Source organism: Nelumbo lutea, chromosome 4 (genome assembly GCF_056320005.1).
Source record: "Nelumbo lutea isolate HS-2025 chromosome 4, American lotus-T2T, whole genome shotgun sequence".
NCBI lineage: Eukaryota > Viridiplantae > Streptophyta > Magnoliopsida > Proteales > Nelumbonaceae > Nelumbo > Nelumbo lutea.
Window position 1 is genome coordinate 66,724,214 of NC_142687.1, and position 17,522 is coordinate 66,741,735.

Here is a 17,522-nt window from a genome sequence, read left to right on the forward strand (position 1 = left end):
CCAAAAACACCAAGGTTACAATGCCATTAACAGAGAACAACCAAGCTCTTCAAAACTCATAACACATCATGAACTAACACTCTTAAACAACTTTCAATTACTTAGTAAGCATTTTCACTCGAAGATGGAATAAACTAAATGTGTAGACCCTCACAGAAATAAACACTCGATTCTCATATGCTTGAAGGGTATGTGTTTCGCTCAAATTCATTGCAATAGAAATGATCTACCATAGGGTTGCATATCTTCTCATTCTCCACCACTGGGATCACATGCATAACATGAATCAAAAGGACTTTTCAAGGGTTGTAACGGGGCTTAGGATCAAGGTGGGAAATATTTGGAAATGTAGTTCAAAAGCCATCAAGATTAGTGGAGCAAAAATGAATCAACTAAAGCTTGAATGTATAAGACCTGTAAAACCAATCACTCCATTCAGCAACTTCTTCAATTTTGCTTTAATGCATTGAAACCATGTAAAACTCTTGCGTTGGAAAAGAGATTGTTTAAAGGAACACTTTTTATTTGCAGTAGGGAGCAATCCTTTGCAACAATTTCCACCCTTTGTATATAAAAGCAGACCCCTTTCTTGGAATTTTAGGAGGAACATGGATAGTTTATAACATTAAAGGCAATTTCCTCCATTCCTTCAATTCTTCTTTTTTTGTTTTCTTTTTTTGCTGAACATCAATCACTAGAACTCACGAACTGAGAATGAAAACATGTTCCATTTCACCAATCATAACTATACCACGAATCCATACACCCCCACACTCAAGACTTACACATCCATACATATCATAATGATGAATAATGCTCCACTAGCTCTACGGCTTGGGTAAGGGTATTATTATTTTTTTATTTTTTTTTCGGGTTTAAAGCTTGTAACGTGGGTTCACAATGAACGACAAAGGTCAATAAAGCCCAAAGGGGTCCAACAAAGGGAATAATTTATTACAAGGTAGGCTATTTGGCTTATGTAGCTTATAAGAAAAAGGGCCTTAATCATGCTCATGCATGCTTGTGTCAATATGATATTGAAGAGAATCAAGGCAAGTTCTAGAGAAACAAATCCATGGAATAATATCTCACATGAAAGAAAATAGTGAGACTGATATGGTTGTATCAGTCTAAAGGCTCAAAATCTCACAAGCTTTTGTCTACTAAATTTAGTCACTACCATTCTCAAGGAAAATAATTAGACTAATTGATTTTAAGTTGGAAGATTACTTATTTAATCATGTTATGAACTTTTCAAGTTTAATTGAATCTTGCTGTGGGCATACACAACCAAAAATCGTTGAGAACCCAAAAACAAATAGCAAAACTTATTTTTTTGAACATATTTAAAACACAACCTAAATCCCCTCCCCCACACTTAAAACTTACATTGTCCCCAATGAAAGGGCAAAAATAACCAAAATATAAATGTGAAAATAAGAAGAGAAAGAAAAACGAACTTCCCTTTTTTAATCAGCATAAATCGGATTTTCAAGGCCCAATTGTTCCACATTCTCTACTTGGAAACCTTCATAGAAATGCTTGAGTCTATGGCCATTCACCTTGAACACTTTGGAGGTTGTTAAACTTTGAATTTCAACTGCACCATGAGGAAAAACATTAGTAACAACAAAAGGTCCAATCCAACGAGAATGCAACTTACCCGGAAACAAACGAAGCCGTGAATGGTAAAGGACTTTCTGACCAACTTTAAACTCTTTCTTAGAGATCATCTTGTCAGGAAAAGCCTTCGCCTTTTCCTTGTAAATCCTTGCACTCTCATAAGCATCATTGCAGATTTCCTCTGACTCTTGTAGTTGCAACTTCTGGCATTCTCCACTTTCATCCATCTTCATGTTGAGACTCTTGCTATCCCAATAAGCCTTGTGTTCTAGCTCAACTGGAAGGTGGTATGGTTTTCCAAACACCAACCGATAAGGCGACATACCAATGGGCATATTGTATGCAGTCCTATATGCCCACAACACATCATCCAAGCGCAAACTCCAATCTTTTCTACTTGGATTGATCGTCTTTTCAAGGATGGACTTGATCTCTCGATTTGACACTTCCTCTTGTCCACTAGTTTGTGGATGATAGGCAGTTGACACTTTTGAAGGGATAAGATATCCATCACATGGAGACCCATAGATTGCGGAATAAGGGGTGAATTTCAAAAATTTTTCTCACCCTTCAACTGGGAATCGAATTCCCTATTTAGAAAATCATATTTTCAAGGATCATTCTTGAACCATAAACTGAACCAGATCTGAACCGAAAGGAATAGGGTGGGATTATACCTGATATGGAGAATCAGTATCTCCCAATGGAGGTGTTTATGCCCAAGGAAGGATCCAAAATCTACTCCCACTGAATATGACGCAGTGCAGGGTGGAGCAGAATCAGTAGTGTTCTTCCAAAAGAACATGACATTTTGCAAAAATCAACTGGATGGCTAAACAAATACATAACCTTAAATGGGCCTTAAGCCTATTTCAAACTAGGCTGATTTGATTAGTCACTTAAAGGGGCGAATTTTGAGATGGATCAACTGATAAGATTGGGCCCAGACCCTATCAATCAGTGAGAGTACATCCCCGATCATTACCTTTGTCTGACAAAGGGGCTGATCCTGTCACTATGATCACCCACTAAGATGAATTCTCAGACTGTCCCAACATACCCAGGTTTTGACCCCCACTAAGGATCTCATTGATTGATATATCAAAGATAGCTCAATCCAACACCTAATGCAGTATCATAATCGAGTCTAGGGGTCGGGTGTAATTTTCCATTTTTGCCCATCAATCTCCAAGGTCCAGGGTAATACTGGAAATCTGGTCCAGTTCATAGATTCAATTAATCCTACACTGTATGTGCCTAGGGTCTCACCCTGGCAGTTGAGACAGGCCACCCCAACCAACTTGGTGGCACCACAGTGTCAGCCTTGTCAAGATAGGTCTCCCCAGACCGACCCACTGGCTGTGAACATTCTAAACTAACACGAGTCTCATTAAGTGTCCAGTTTAAGGGTTTTACACAAAAACATACCAAGAATCAAATATGCACTTTTATTCATTTACAATAAACTCATAAAGTACATCATCTTGATTGAAGCTAAGGGCATGCAAAACTATCTAACAGCTCCCACTTGCACTTATGTCCAATCAGGTACTAGCCGGAGTCCCATGCTTTCCACGTGTTTCTCAAACACTTTCTGTGATAGTGGCTTTGTCAATGGGTCTGCTACATTTTCCGCTGACGCTACCTTCTGAATCAGGACATCCCCTCTACCAACAATCTCCCGGAGTACGTGGTACATCCTCTCGATGTGCTTCAACTTCGAGTGGGCTCGTGGCTCCTTAGCCTGAGCAATAGCTCCATTGTTGTCACACAACAATGGGATGGGTGGTGTGCTGGACGGAACTATTCCCAACTCGTGAACGAACTTCTTCATCCACATGGCTTCTTTGGCAGCCTCACTTGCGGCAATGTACTCGGCCTCGGTCGTGGAGTCTGTAGTGGACCCCTGTTTGCTGTTTTTCCAGCAAACAGCACACGATCCTATTGTGAAAACATATCAAAATGTAGAATTTTTATCATCTGGATCCGACTGGAAATCGACATCTGTATACCCTTAGATCTGTAGTGAGCTACCATCGAATACTAGACAAAACTCTTTTGTCCTTCGAAGGTACTTAAGTATATTTTTCACAGCAGTCCAGTGCTCCTGCCTTGGGTTGGCCTGAAATCTGCTTACTACACTCACTGCCTGAGTAATGTCAGGACGAGTGCACAGCATGACATACATGATGCTCCCTACGACAGAGGCATAGGGAACGTCTTTCATGCCATCAATCTCCTCAGAAGTCTTGGGAGACATCTTCTTGGAGAGAGTGACTCCGTGTCTGAAATGAACATTTTCTTTCTTGGAGTTTTCCATGCTTTATCTTTTGACTATTTTGTCAATGTAGGCAGATTGGGATAATCCTATTATCCGCTTCGATCTATCTCTATAGAGTCGAAGACCCAATATATAGGAGGCTTCTCCAAGATCTTTCATGGAGAATTGTTATGAAAGCCATACTTTCACCGTAGTTAACATTCCTACATCATTCCCAATGAGTAGAATGTCATCTACATACAGAACCAAGAAGGTAACCTTATCTCCACTGTACTTCCTATAGACACAGGGTTCATCCAGATTCTGCTCGAAGTCAAACGATTTGACAGTAGAGTCAAAACGGATGTTCCAACTTCTAGAAGCTTGCTTAAGTCCAAAAATGGATCTATTTTACATACCATGTTTTCCTGATATGCAGCAATAAAGCCTTGCGGCTGCTGCATATAGATATCTTCAGTAGGATCTCCATTCAGGAATGCAGTTTTGACATCCATTTGCCAAATCTCATAATCATGGTATGCTGCTACAACTAGCAGGATCCTAATGGATTTAAGCATGGCCACAGGCGAAAAAGGTTTCCTCATAATCGATGCCCTCTTTCTGAGTGTACCCTTTCGCCACCAGACAAGCTTTGAAGGTCTCAACCCTACAAATAGGCAACGACTGGTCTTGGATTCTAACTTGTCCGCACTCATTCTTTTAACGTGTGCTGGACAACCCCAAATTTTCAAGTGTTTGACACTTGGTTTCTTTTCCGTCCAAAGTTCATATGGAGTGTTCGGAACCGATTTGGTTGGAACCCGATTTAGCACGTAAATTGTAGTCTCTAATGTGTAACCCCAAAAGAATGTGGGTAACTCTGAGTGTATGAGAAGCGACCGGACCATATCTAATATGGTCCTATTCCTCTCTGAAACACCGTTAAGTTATGGTGTAGCAGGAGGAGCTAATTGTGATACTATCCCATTGTCCTTTAAGTAGTCCCTGATTTCGTCAGAGAGATACTCGCCACCTCGATCTGATCGAAGGACTTTAATTTCTCTCCCTAACTGTTTCTCGACCTCTTGTCTAAATTCTTTGAACTTTTCAAATGATTCAGACTTGTGTCTCATTAGATACACATAACCATATCGTGAGATATCATCTGTGAAGTTGATGAAATACACGTGTTGATTTCATGTCCTAACACTCAAGGGACCACATACATCAGTATGTATTAGGTCAAGTGTGCTTGTACATCTTTCAGGCTTACCGTTAAATGGCCGTTTCATCATCTTGCCTTGTAGGCAAGGCTCACAGGTGGGAAGATCTTCTACAGTTAGAAAATCTAAAGGACCATCCTTTACCAACCTTGTGATTCGTTCAACACCAATGTGGCCAAGTCGGTAATGCCACAGACACGTGGGATTAACTGTATCACGGGCTCTTTTCTTGGGAATTTTAGTCGACGTAGTTTCGGTTATGTTAGTTTCTAGAGAAGGATGTAGAACATAGAGACCATTCTCCAGTTCCTCGTATACGATGAATTTGTTATTTATTTTAATAGTAATAGTATTACTAAAGAAGACAGAATAACCATCTGCATACAGTTTTGAGACAGAAATCAAATATCTCCTTAAATTTTGTATATAAAGACAATCTTTTAGTACAATTATACCTTCTCTAAAAATTAACTCCACGGTTCCTATGGCCGCGGCTGCAACAGTTGTAGTAGTCCCCAAGTAGAGTGTGACTTCTCCTTCACTCAGCCTTCTACTTACCTTGAACCCCTGCAGGGAGTTATACGCATGAGTTGATGCCTCAGAGTCAATACACTAGGACGCAGAAGCTACCAATAAATTGGTTTCTATAACACAAGTTTTGAAATTACCTTTCTTGGATTCCAGGTAGGCAGGACAGTTCCTTTTTCTAGTGGTCGGTCTTCTTGCAGAAGTGACAAGCATCCGATGCTTTGCCTTTCTTCTACTTCTTGGGTTTGGCAGCCTTCTTCTGGGGCTTTCTCTTTGCCTTCCTTTTTTTGCCCGATTTGCCAGTTTCAACAAGCATGGAAATGGGCTCATCCTTTATATCAATTCTTTGGCCCTCAGCAACATATTGCTGAGTTCCCGCAAGCTAACATTCAGGTTGTTCATGTCATAGTTCATGATGAATGGACTAAAGGATGGAGGCAGAGAGTTGAGAATAGCATCGACCTGTGTTACCAAATCTAGCCCTGATCCAAGAGCCTCTAGTTCGTTGATATAACCCATCTTCCGGAGACAATGGTCATGAACTTGTTGGCTCTTGGACATCTGCGCGGTAATGAACTGTTTCAAGACCTTCTGCCGAGTAGAACAATTCTGCTCTTCGTACATTGTTTTGAGACTATCCAATACATCCTTGGCAAGTTCGATCTGATCGAACTGCCTCTGAATTGGATTGTCCAAGGAGGCAATAATATAGCAGTGGACAAGGGAGTTTTTCTCCTCTCATTCCTAGTATTCTCTTCTACGGGCCTCAGAAGCCCTATCTTTCGAACGATTCGAGGCATGATTCTTGGCTACCTTATCCAACTTTTCAGAGGTTAAGACCAACATAAGGTTCCTGTACCAGTCGGCATAGTTTGGGCCCTTAAGCTTGTTGTCGTCAAGAAGCTTTGCAAAATATCTGTTTGCCATTTTCTGATAAAAGAGCAAACATCAGTCCACAACCTAATTTGATTCATGTTCATTTCATAGATATGGATTTTAATCTATGATCCATTTCCATTTATTCATCTCTGAGATTTCCCTCATTTCTCAGGGATGGAGACAACGGGTTGCCTCTAGAAATGTGGAAAATCACATAGGGTGAATGGAGCCAACTGTTTCAACTGCATAACCCCATCACCTTTCTGTGAAGGATCATATCCACTCATCATATGAGTTTTCCCTTTGGCCTCTGTCAAACAAGGTTCAGAGCCATTTTCAGGTAAACCTTTCTATCCAGTGAGTGCTTACCCATCATATTCGTGAATGCCAAGGTACCGTGAGAGAGTTTCCATTTTCTGGTGAAGCCCCTCCCACATCGGTCTATGACACCCCTATCATCTTATGAAACACTTAGACAAGCCCAACAACAAATGGATAGCCCATTTTCTGGTGCGTTTCCTCATTACTGAAGGACCCATCCTCATGCTAATGATGGAAGGCCTTTAGAGAGTTCATCATATGAATCTCCCTATCACATGCACTCATATTAGCTGGAGGGAACAATTAATTACGCCCTAGTTTGATTTAGGTTAAACCAAAGTGGCTCCTACTGACTTTCATAAAGTCAGATTTCGGTGGGCCTTAATCGGCAAGGGTTCCGCACGTAACCTCTTGATGAGGTGTGGGGCCCACCACTGAGGGAGGTCATCCAATGACCAAAAGGGACACCATGGCAATGATGTGCATTCAGCCATGGTGTGTTCAAGAGCCACTGTCGATTGAGCATGGGCCAAGCACTTATGGCCCATGTACGTAGCACATCACACATCCATACATCTCATGTGTGGATAAATTGATCCAATCAATTAATCATCTGTAAGGCCCATTGGAAGCCTGTTTTAAAACCATAATATTAACCATTAATATTATCTAGGTATATGGGCTGAAGTAGGGTTGCCTAGTTCGGCCCATATAGCTTTATACTTTGAAGTGGGCTTTTGGCAGTTTTAACTATTTAAAACTAGGCCTTTACAGGTTGGGCCGAATTAACCATTTAATTAAATATCAATCCTTAGGCCCATTAGTGAGAAAATTAGGGCCGACTTTCAGCCTTGATTAAATCCTAGATTTGGTCCAAACAGTTTGAACCAATCTTGGTTCGAATGGGTCTAGGGTTTTGATCTTTAATTCAAGAAAATAAAGAACTGATAAAACAAAATCAAGAATCAGTATAATAGGGCTTTTCGCACAATCCATCATGCAAAACAGAGGTTAGATCACAATTTGCAGTTTCATAAACTGCAACAGATAGCGAAAGTCCCATCTGTGAAATCTCCTCTACGAAATCTCCATTTCTGCGCCGTCATCTTCGATCCAAAATAAAAATAAATAGAAATCCTATTTATATAAATAATTACATCAGATCGAATGCCTATACATTGAGTGTAAAATAAAAAAAAATTATTTACAGACCAAATGAAATAAATAAATCAAGAAACTAGAAATCTTGCAGTTTTCCCTACGCAAACCAAGAATTCGATCTCCTCTTGTACGAATAGCCCATAAATCAAGAAAATCATAAAGAACTATTCTAAACAATAATCAGATTTATATAAAATTAATTTCAGATTATTTGCCCATCAATTTTGGGAACAAATTTCCCAAAACCCATATCTGCGCAAATTGGGTAGAACGCCTTCTACCCATTTGTGCAGGTTCAGATCTGAAACAAAATGATTCAAGATTTGAACCGTGGTTCTGATACCACTGAAGGGATAGGATATCCATCATATGGACGCCGAAAGATTACGGAATAAGGGGCGAATTTCAAAAATTTTTCTCTCCCTTCAACTGGGAATCAAATTCCCTATTTAGAAAATCATATTTTCAAGGATCATTCTTGAACCATAAACTGAACCAGATCTGAACTGAAAGGAGTAGGGAGGGATTATACCTAATACGGAGAAGCAATATCTCCCAATGGAGGTGTTCACGTCCAAGGAAGGATCCAAAATCTGCTCCCACTAAAGATGACGTAGTGTAGGGTGGAGCATAATCAACAGTGTTCTTTCAAAAGAACTTGACCCTTCGCAAGAATCAACTGGATGGCTTGTGAATATAGCTTCAATTGGTATCAAGATCGAATCTTGATTTCTCCCAAGAACTGGAGATCAAACTGCTGTAGGCGGCGGCTGCAGGATGGAGGCAGCAAGAGAGTATTCGCAGGGTGTAGAATTCTCTCTTCTTGTGATCTCAGCTCTGAAGACAAGAGTGTGTTGGTTGCATGTCTAAAGGCTGCCGCCCCTTTCTCCTTTTATAATCTTAAATGGATCAGCTCCTAATCCCATTAGGAGTTGCTAATCCAAATCATATTTGGATAAGAAGTCCCTTTAAGTGATAAGGGATAACCCTTATCTTATCTGAAGATTTGATCAACCATCTCCTAATCTAATAATAGGCTTCCAGATCTAAATCTTATTTAGATCTCTGGGCCCAATCCTATCAGCTGATCCATCTCAGAATTTGCCCCTTTAAGTGACTAATCAAATCAGCCCAGTTCAAAATGGGCTTAATGCCCATTTAAGGTTATGTATTCATTTAGCCTTCCAAACTGCTGCCCAGTTGGGCTTCCTTGTATGGCATGGGACCCAAACATTGATCTACACATCATCCACATGGGTTCAGCCCAGCCTTTGTTACAAGGCCTGGCCAAAATACACTGTTATGGACAGCACACCCCGTGAAAACCATCTCATGGTTTCTATGGGCCCAACATTTACCCTAAGTGGTCCCTGGGCCAAACCACCTTGTAAAACCCAAGGATTGTGGGTAGATGCAAGATTATCCCATCAGGTATTATTCTCAATGGTCTTACACTTAACCTCTTCGCCCATAATGATCATACACTGCCTGACAAGAGAGGACCTCTCCCTCGGCTGCAAGGAATAGTGTTGCACTCTCTGCTTATATGGATCCCAGGAATTAAAACCTTTTGCAAATCATTTCAAAACCATAAAATATATACTTTCATATCTCATATAAAATATATTTTTCAAAAACAAATCTCAACGATTGAAATCGGCTGCTAGAAGTCTTGGTTTCCATCAGTGAGAGCACCATCCCCGATCATTACATTTGTTTGACAAAGGGGCTAATCCTGTCACTATGATCACCCACTTAGATGAATTCTCAGACTGTCCCAGCATACCCAAGTTTTGACCCCCGCTAGGGATCTCACTGATTGGTATATCAAAGACAACCCAATCCGACACCTAATGCAATATCATAATCGAGTTTAGGGGTCGGGTGTAATTTTTTAGTTTTTCCCATCAATCTCCAAGGTCCAGGGCAATATTGGAAATCTGGTCCAGTTCATAGATTCAATTAATCCTACACTGTGTGCCTAGGCACCACAGTGTTAGCCTTGTCAGGATAGGTCTCTCCAGACCGACCCACTGGTTGTGAACATTCTAAACTAACACGAGTCTCATTAAGTGTCCAGCTTAAGGGTATTACACAGAAACATACCAAGGGAACATGAATCAAATATGCACTTTTATTCATTTACAATAAACTCATAAAGTACATCATCTTGATTGAAGCTAAGGCCATTCAAAACTGTCTAACAACTTTGTGGGTTACATGGTATTTTCGCAGCAAGGCCTCCACAGTTCGATTGAAAAAGTGAGTGCCTCGATCACTTATCAGAGCTTTTGGAATTCCAAACCTTGAGAATATGTTAGACTTGATAAAATGTGAAACAACTGTAGAATCATCAATCCTGGTGTTCTTAGCTTCCTCCCATTTCAAGACATAATCAACAGCAAGCAAAATATAAACATAACCGAACGATACAGGGAAAGGTCCCATGAAATCGATGGCCCAAACATAAAAAATTTCATAAAATATTATCGGGGTTTGTGGCATCTCATTCCTTTGGGATATATTACCTGTGTTTTGACAATGATCGCATGACTTACAAAAAGAGTATAAATCTCGGAATAAGCTCGACCAATAGAAACCACATTCCAACACTTTTCTCGCTGCCCTCTTAGCTCTAAAGTGACATCCACAAGCATAAGAATGACAAAAGGTTAGAATAGAAATAATTTCATTTTCAGGCATGCACCTTCTTATCACTTGATCTACACAATGCTTGCATAAGTATGGGTCGTCCCACACATAGTATTTGGCATCACTCTTGGTCTTATCTCTTTGAGCCTTAGACAAACCAGATGGCAACACATTAGTAACCAAATAATTCACAATATTCGCATACCAAGGTAATGTCACATTTGCAAAGAACAATTGCTCGTTAGGGAATGTTTCTTGCAGAGGAAGTTCTTCCTCCATATGAACTAGACGAATCAAGTGATCTGTGACACAATTTTCTGCCCCCTTTTTGTCTTTGATCTCCAAATCAAATTCACTCAAGAGAAGTATCCATCTTATTAATCTTGGTTTCACCTCTTTCTTCATCATCAAATAATGAAGAACTGCATGATCAGAGTAAACAATGACTTTAGTTCCAAGCAAATAAGATCGGAATTTCTCTAAAGCAAAAACAACAACTAAAAGTTATTTTTCAGTAGTGGAGTAATTTCATTGGGCATCATTCAAAGTCCTCGAAGCATAATAAATAGCATGAGACGCTTTTCCAATTCTTTTGCCCAAAACAATGCCTATTGCATAGTCACTTGTGTTGCACATTATCTCGAAAGGAACGTTCTAGTCAGGAGGCTGGATAACTGGGGTAGAAGTCAACAGTCCCTTCAGCTCATCAAATGCCTTTTTACACGCCTCATCGAATTCAAAAGTCACTTCCTTTTGTAGCAACTTGCATAGGGGTAATGCTATTTTGGAGAAGTCCTTGATGAATCTTCGGTAAAAACCTGCATGTCCAAGAAAATAACGAATTTCCCGCGCACTAATGGGATAAGGTAAAGATTGAATAATATCAACTTTAGCTTTATCTACCTCAATTTCCTTAGATGAAACAACATGACCCAAGACTATACCTTGTTCAACCATAAAATGACATTTTTCAGAATTTAGCACAAGGTTAGTTTCTATGCATCTTTGAAGGACAAGTGTAAGGTTATGCAAGCAATTACCAAAGGAGTCTCCTTAAACTGTGAAATCATCCATAAAGACTTATGTGATATTCTCAATGTAATATGAAAATATGCTAATCATACACCTTTGAAAGTGGCTGGGGCGTTGCAAAGGCCAAAGGGCATGTGATGATATGCAAAAGTCCAGAATGGGCATGTAAAAGTCGTATTTTCTTGATCCTCTGGAGCAATTGCAATCTGAAAATAACCTGTATAGCCATCAAGAAAACAATAGTAAGAATGACCAGCTAACCTTTCAAGCATTTGATCAATAAAAGGTAAAGGGAAGTGATCCTTACGGGTTACAACATTTAGTTTTCTATAGTCTATACAAACCAGTCACCCATTTTGAACTCGGATGGGAACTAATTCATCATTCTGATTTTTCACCACAATTATTCTAGTCTTTTTAGGAACCACTTGAACTGGGCTAACCCATTTGCTATCTGAAATAGGATAAATCACTCCAACTTCAAGAAGTTTGAGGATCTCCTTCACTACATCCATCATGGGTGGGTTTAACCTACTTTGTGGTTGACGGGAATGTTATGCTCCCTCTTCAAGTAAGATATGATGCATGCATGTAGATGGGATGATTCCTTTAATATCTGTAATTGTCCAACCAATAGCCGTCTTATGCTCCTTAAGGACCTGCACAAGCTTTTCATCTTGCGGTGCGCTAGGGCTATTGGAGATGATCACTGGTAACGTCCTTCCATCTCAAAGGAACACGTACTTGAGGTGACTAGGGAGAGGCTTCAAATATGGAATAGGGGCTTGCAAAACAGAGGGTAAATGTCTCCCATTAGAAGTTGGTAACATAATATAAGGAATGCTATCTTACTATTGTAAGTCCGGAGAATCATTAAATGCTGCAATAGTTTCCTGCAAATCAGCACTCAGGGTTAACTCCTCTTTTTCAAGATGCTTACTAATGGAAATTTCCAATCCATCTTTCCCATCAAATTCAAAAACTTCTTGTGCTAGAGAATCAATCATATTTATAGAGTAAACAGGATTATCATCATTAGGATATTTCATGGCATCATAAATATTAAACTTAACAATTTCACCATCAAATTCCATGGTGAGTGTGTCACTATGAACATCTATCTTAGTCTTGGATGTCTTTAAGAATGGTCTTCCTAACAAAATAGGAGTGGATTGATCACCATTATCCATATCAAGCACGTAGAAATCAATAGGGAAAACCACCATTGGGTCTTACAATGCGGTCGATCTTTCTGAGATTTAATATTGTCATGTTTGTTCTTTTTTGGTGAAGAATATTTAGGCAGGGCATGGCTATCGACCGTTTTCTCACACAAACTCTAAACTATAAACAAGGAAAGAAAGTGGGAGTTTTGTGTTAAATACTTACAGTTACAAGAGAGGAAGATGATATAGATAAATAACCAGTGGAAGAACTGATGGGTTGCGAAGGAGTGTCGGAATCATCCCCATCTCTTTTTACTTCTGGTGCTAGTATTATTATATTACTCAGGGTCTATTCGTTTGCTTTGAAGTCTAACATCTGAAAGTGCAATAATTACATTAAGAGGTTTATTGGTATTGGTGAACTTTTCTTTCCTCTGAACTCTAAATGTAGAGAATGTTGTTCTAAACTCTGAATTCTGAATTCTGAAAATTATCAAATATCTCTTTTGACCCTATATACTAGAGTTTTTGTTTGTCTTATTGGGGGTATCATTGGAAAATAAAAAATTTGTATGATTGCACTTTAAGAGATAAGAGATAAGAGGAAATGAACAACCACTTTTCTCTTAAGGTTAAAAGATTCCTCTCAAGAGATAAGGGTTAAGTGAAAACGAACAGGCCCTAAGTTTAAGCTGATACACGAACGTTGCGTCAGGTTTAAAAAGTCCATAGTTTCTCTTAGATGTTGGCCTTGGCTTCATTTTCTCATTAAATAAGGCAAAAACGTAAATATTCAAATTACAATTGGGCCTCGAAGGCATCCCTCTTTTGTACGACCATGTTATACTTTTTGGGTTATCCCATGTCGCTCCAGCCTCATCTTCATCCCCTTTCAACGACAACTTGTCTCAGATATCCACACCGACAACTTTATGTAACCCACTAAAGCGAGTGCTGAGTATACTACATCGATTTGAGTGAATAGCATGTTGTTTAATGGAGGTTTGAGATGGGATTCTAAACACATTGATTTGGCTAAAAGAGAACGAAATCAAGTGGGACTTGCTTTGGGTTTGCTTTGTAGGTGAAGAGCTGATTTTCGCATGGACGCTTAAGATTGGGCTGATAAATTCCGTTAGATCTTGGCGGAAAGATTGGGACGAAGGGGGATACGAGGTCTCGAGCACAACCAACGAGTGGGTAGTAGTGAGAAAGGGGCCAGAAGTGGAGGGGGCTATGGCTGCCATTGGTAAGGACCAAGCCAGCTCGATTTTTTGTTGCTGAAAGGAAGAAGATGGTAAAGGTAAAATTGGGTTTTAAAAAAATTAAACGTAACTTGTGTACAAATTTTGATGAAATATTAATGGATGCTAATGATAAGGGTATAGTTAGTCAATTGTTAGAAACAATAAAGATAGCATTAGACAATAGTCAAATAGTAAGGGTATATATTTTTTAAAATCACCCATCTTTAAGAGGGTTGATCAACTATTGTATTTATAGTGCTGATAGAATAATGGTTATCTTTACAAATGTGTTGGGTTAGAGTTGTATATCGTTGGGTTCCCTCCTTATGAGGTGGGGCCCAGTCACTTTAAGAAGGGACAAAAAGGAAAGAAAACAAAAGGGACAAGAGTAGGAAGAGTAGGGTTAAGAAAAGACTTTCATTCTGTCATCTTAACTTATTTATTGTGTGACTTTTGGGCTCTTGAAATTATGGTTTTCTTGGAAGGGTTCAATCAAGAAGAAACTGCTGTGAAGGTCATGTCCACAGCAAGTGATGGAGTGCAATCCGGCCGGTCTTAGCCATCAACGATCTTGTCTCTGACTGGAGCAATGGGGAGCTTGGAACGGAGAAGATGAGGGAACTCTGGGGGGAACCCGGTGAGATAACTTCAAAGCTCAAGTTAGTATTCTCTCAAAGGCAAGATAAAGACCAGATGGTGCAAAGTTCACATACCTTGTTGTTGGGGGTAGGGGGCCTTTTATAACCACTTCACGCACTCACTCTGAGGCCTCTGTCAGGTTGGGTATGATTATCTCTGTTTCTGCCAGTTTGGGTGTCATCCTTTCTGCTGGGACAACCGCCACTGCTCCTTGTTGGAGCCGTCTCTATAACTGGAGTTGGCGGTGTCCGGTGGCCATTTGAAGTGCGACTGTCAAACGTCAGATCCCAAGTCAGTCAGGTGCGCCGCCCTTGGGTATGAACTTCCTCGATGTCAGGCATGGTACGATTTGTTCAGTTTGGCGTCCTGGAGGCGAAGTGCTGGAGTGGTGAGCGAGGTGAAGTCTTGAGTTCAGAGGTATGTCCTGAACTGCCATAGGGCAGGCCAGTTCGGTGAGGTGTGTCCCAAACTGTTTTAAGGCAGGCCAGTTCAGTGAGGCGTGTCCCGAACTGTTATAAGGCAGGCCAGTTCGATGAGGCAAGTCCCGAATTGCTATAAGGCAGGCCAGTTTGGTGAGGTGAGTCCCGAACTGTTTTAAGGTAGGCCAGTTCGGTTAGGTGTGTTCCGAACTACCATAGGGTAGGCCAGTTCGGGTTTGCTTGGGGCCTAAGGGAGAGTTTGGGCTCCTAGTAGGGAGTTCAGACCGCTGGTTCCTTTAGTGCTCTTACCTTAGGCACACTGTTTGTTTCGAGCTTTTTCCTTTGCCACGTGTTGCGTAATTACGAGGTCGGGCCAAATCTTCCTTCATCAATTGCCCCCCACTCCTCGTACTAAGGGTCCTGCCCTAGTGCGGGGAGTTTCGCGAGGTGGTAGGTGGATTTGTCCCGTACTTTAGATCTTGACAGCGCAAGGTGCGTTGTCAGTGTCCTTTGGTTTTCTCGAGTGTCCAAAAGGCGGGAGACGCGCCAACCTGCTTACAAATGCTGACAGACATGGTGGCGCACGTTTATTTCAAATTTCAAAAAAGCGCGCCACTGGGAGATGTGACAGCGGGTCTTTTGATTTTGAAAAAAGTGCGCCGTTGCTGTTTGAAAGGTGAGGAGACGTGCGCTAGCAGTTGTTAGTTACAGAAAGACGTGCATGGTGCATCTTCAATTTCAGAAAGACGTGCACCAACGCATCATCAGTTTCAGAAAGACGTGCATCGATGTTTTGTCAATTTCAAAAAGACGTGCGCCAATCACGTCTTGGTCTCAGGGGACGTGCGGTCAGCGCGAATGCAGGCCGTTGGATTGGCTCTGATCTGCACTGTTGATTCTCGGTTACTATGGGTATAAATAGTAGGGGACCCCAGTCAATTTGTCACTTCTGCGTTTTGCTTCTTGAGCTCGCGTCCAGGCCTTTCAGTTCGCGTCTAGGCTTGTTATTTTGGCTTCAAGGTTTTTTGGTTGTTCCAGTTTTCGGAGCCTTCAAAACTTTTTTTCGGGTGAGTATTTTCCTGAATCCTCATTTTCTCCATGATGTCTAGCTTAGATGGCTCAGACGATTCTTCAAGTAGGTCTGATGTAGGTTCTACGAACCGAGTCGCATCCCCCGATGGCCTTAGTGATCCTGAGGTGGAAGTTGAGGACGACTTCGAACCCGTAGGCTGAGCCACTTCGGGCAATTTGGCATCTACCTCTCGTCGAGGTCGGATGCTAGATAGGTTTGGTCCTTCGACCATGACACATGAGAGGCTCCAATCTCTTATTATCTCTTATAATTTGCCTGGGGGGTACGCCGATTTCATACCTTCGGGTAGCTTTCCTTGGGAACACGGTCCTGATGAGATTGTGATATTTCGAGAGCAGCTCGTTGCGGGGCTGCGATTGCCTTTCCACCCCCTTCTCGTCGAGGCCATAAACCACTTTGGTGTTACCGTTGGCCAGCTTCATCCAAACTCTATTCGTAACTTGGTGGGGACAATCTTCCTTTTTTGCGAACAGAGCTTCCCTTTAGACTTGGAGATATTCTCCTCCATTTTAATGCTCAAGAAACAAGCGGGTTCTCTTCCCGGGGATAGGTGGACGTATTACCTGTCTCCTCGCCCAGGTTTTAAGCTCTTGCACGAACTTCCCAACAAGTTCCCAGCGTGGAAGCGGGACTACTTCGGGGTGCGAAGTGCACAAGGGTGGCCTTTCCAGACCGGGTGGGGGGAGGCCACCACTGATTCTGGTGTCACTCTCGATAAAGAGACGGTGAAGGGCCTCCGACAATGGGCACGACTAGGGCTAAAATGCCATCAGTACCTAACGGAAGCCAAGCTTATTGCGGCCAGCCTAAGTTCGGGTAGGTTCCTTGCTCAGATGTTTCTTGTTTGCTTTGTTCTTTCATTTTTTCTGATGCTGAACTCTTTTTTGCAGGTGTGATGGACTCAGAGAAGACTCGCGGCGGGCGCCTGTTCCAAGGCATGAAGAGGAGGAAGCGGGTCGCCAAGCGAACTCATACCGAGCCAGGATGCAGAGCCTCAAGTTCCAGAATACACGTCAGAGGATCCGCCCAGGGAGCCTGAGGTGGCTCCTTCAATGCAGGAAGCGGCATGGGCCCCTTATGCCGAGACAACTCACATGGGTGCTCCCGCCTACTCTAGTGCTCCTGATTGCTCTGGGTCCACTCAGACGCGAGCTGGGCCCTCGGGGTCGGGAGTTCAAGGGGAGTTCAGGAGTGTGTTGTCGCTGAACTACGCTCTTCAGAAGAGTAGGGAGGCCACTTTCCCCGAGGAGATCGCGGCGTGGACCGATCTTCCCTTGAA

The 17,522-nt window shown here is 41.5% G+C and overlaps 1 protein-coding gene across 1 annotated transcript; it reads right to left on the bottom strand.

Annotated features, from left to right (window-relative positions):
• Positions 1–1,469: 1,469 nt before the first annotated feature.
• Positions 1,470–12,194, bottom strand: LOC148860929 (uncharacterized). Its single transcript, XM_088984989.1, has 6 exons — positions 12,123–12,194; positions 11,774–11,885; positions 11,466–11,591; positions 10,703–11,126; positions 1,664–1,971; positions 1,470–1,600 (listed from the first exon to the last, which is right to left on the bottom strand). The coding sequence occupies exons 1-6, from the start codon at positions 12,192–12,194 to the stop codon at positions 1,470–1,472; spliced, it is 1,173 nt and encodes a 390-aa protein (XP_088841115.1).
• Between the last annotated feature and the right edge of the window lie 5,328 nt (positions 12,195–17,522).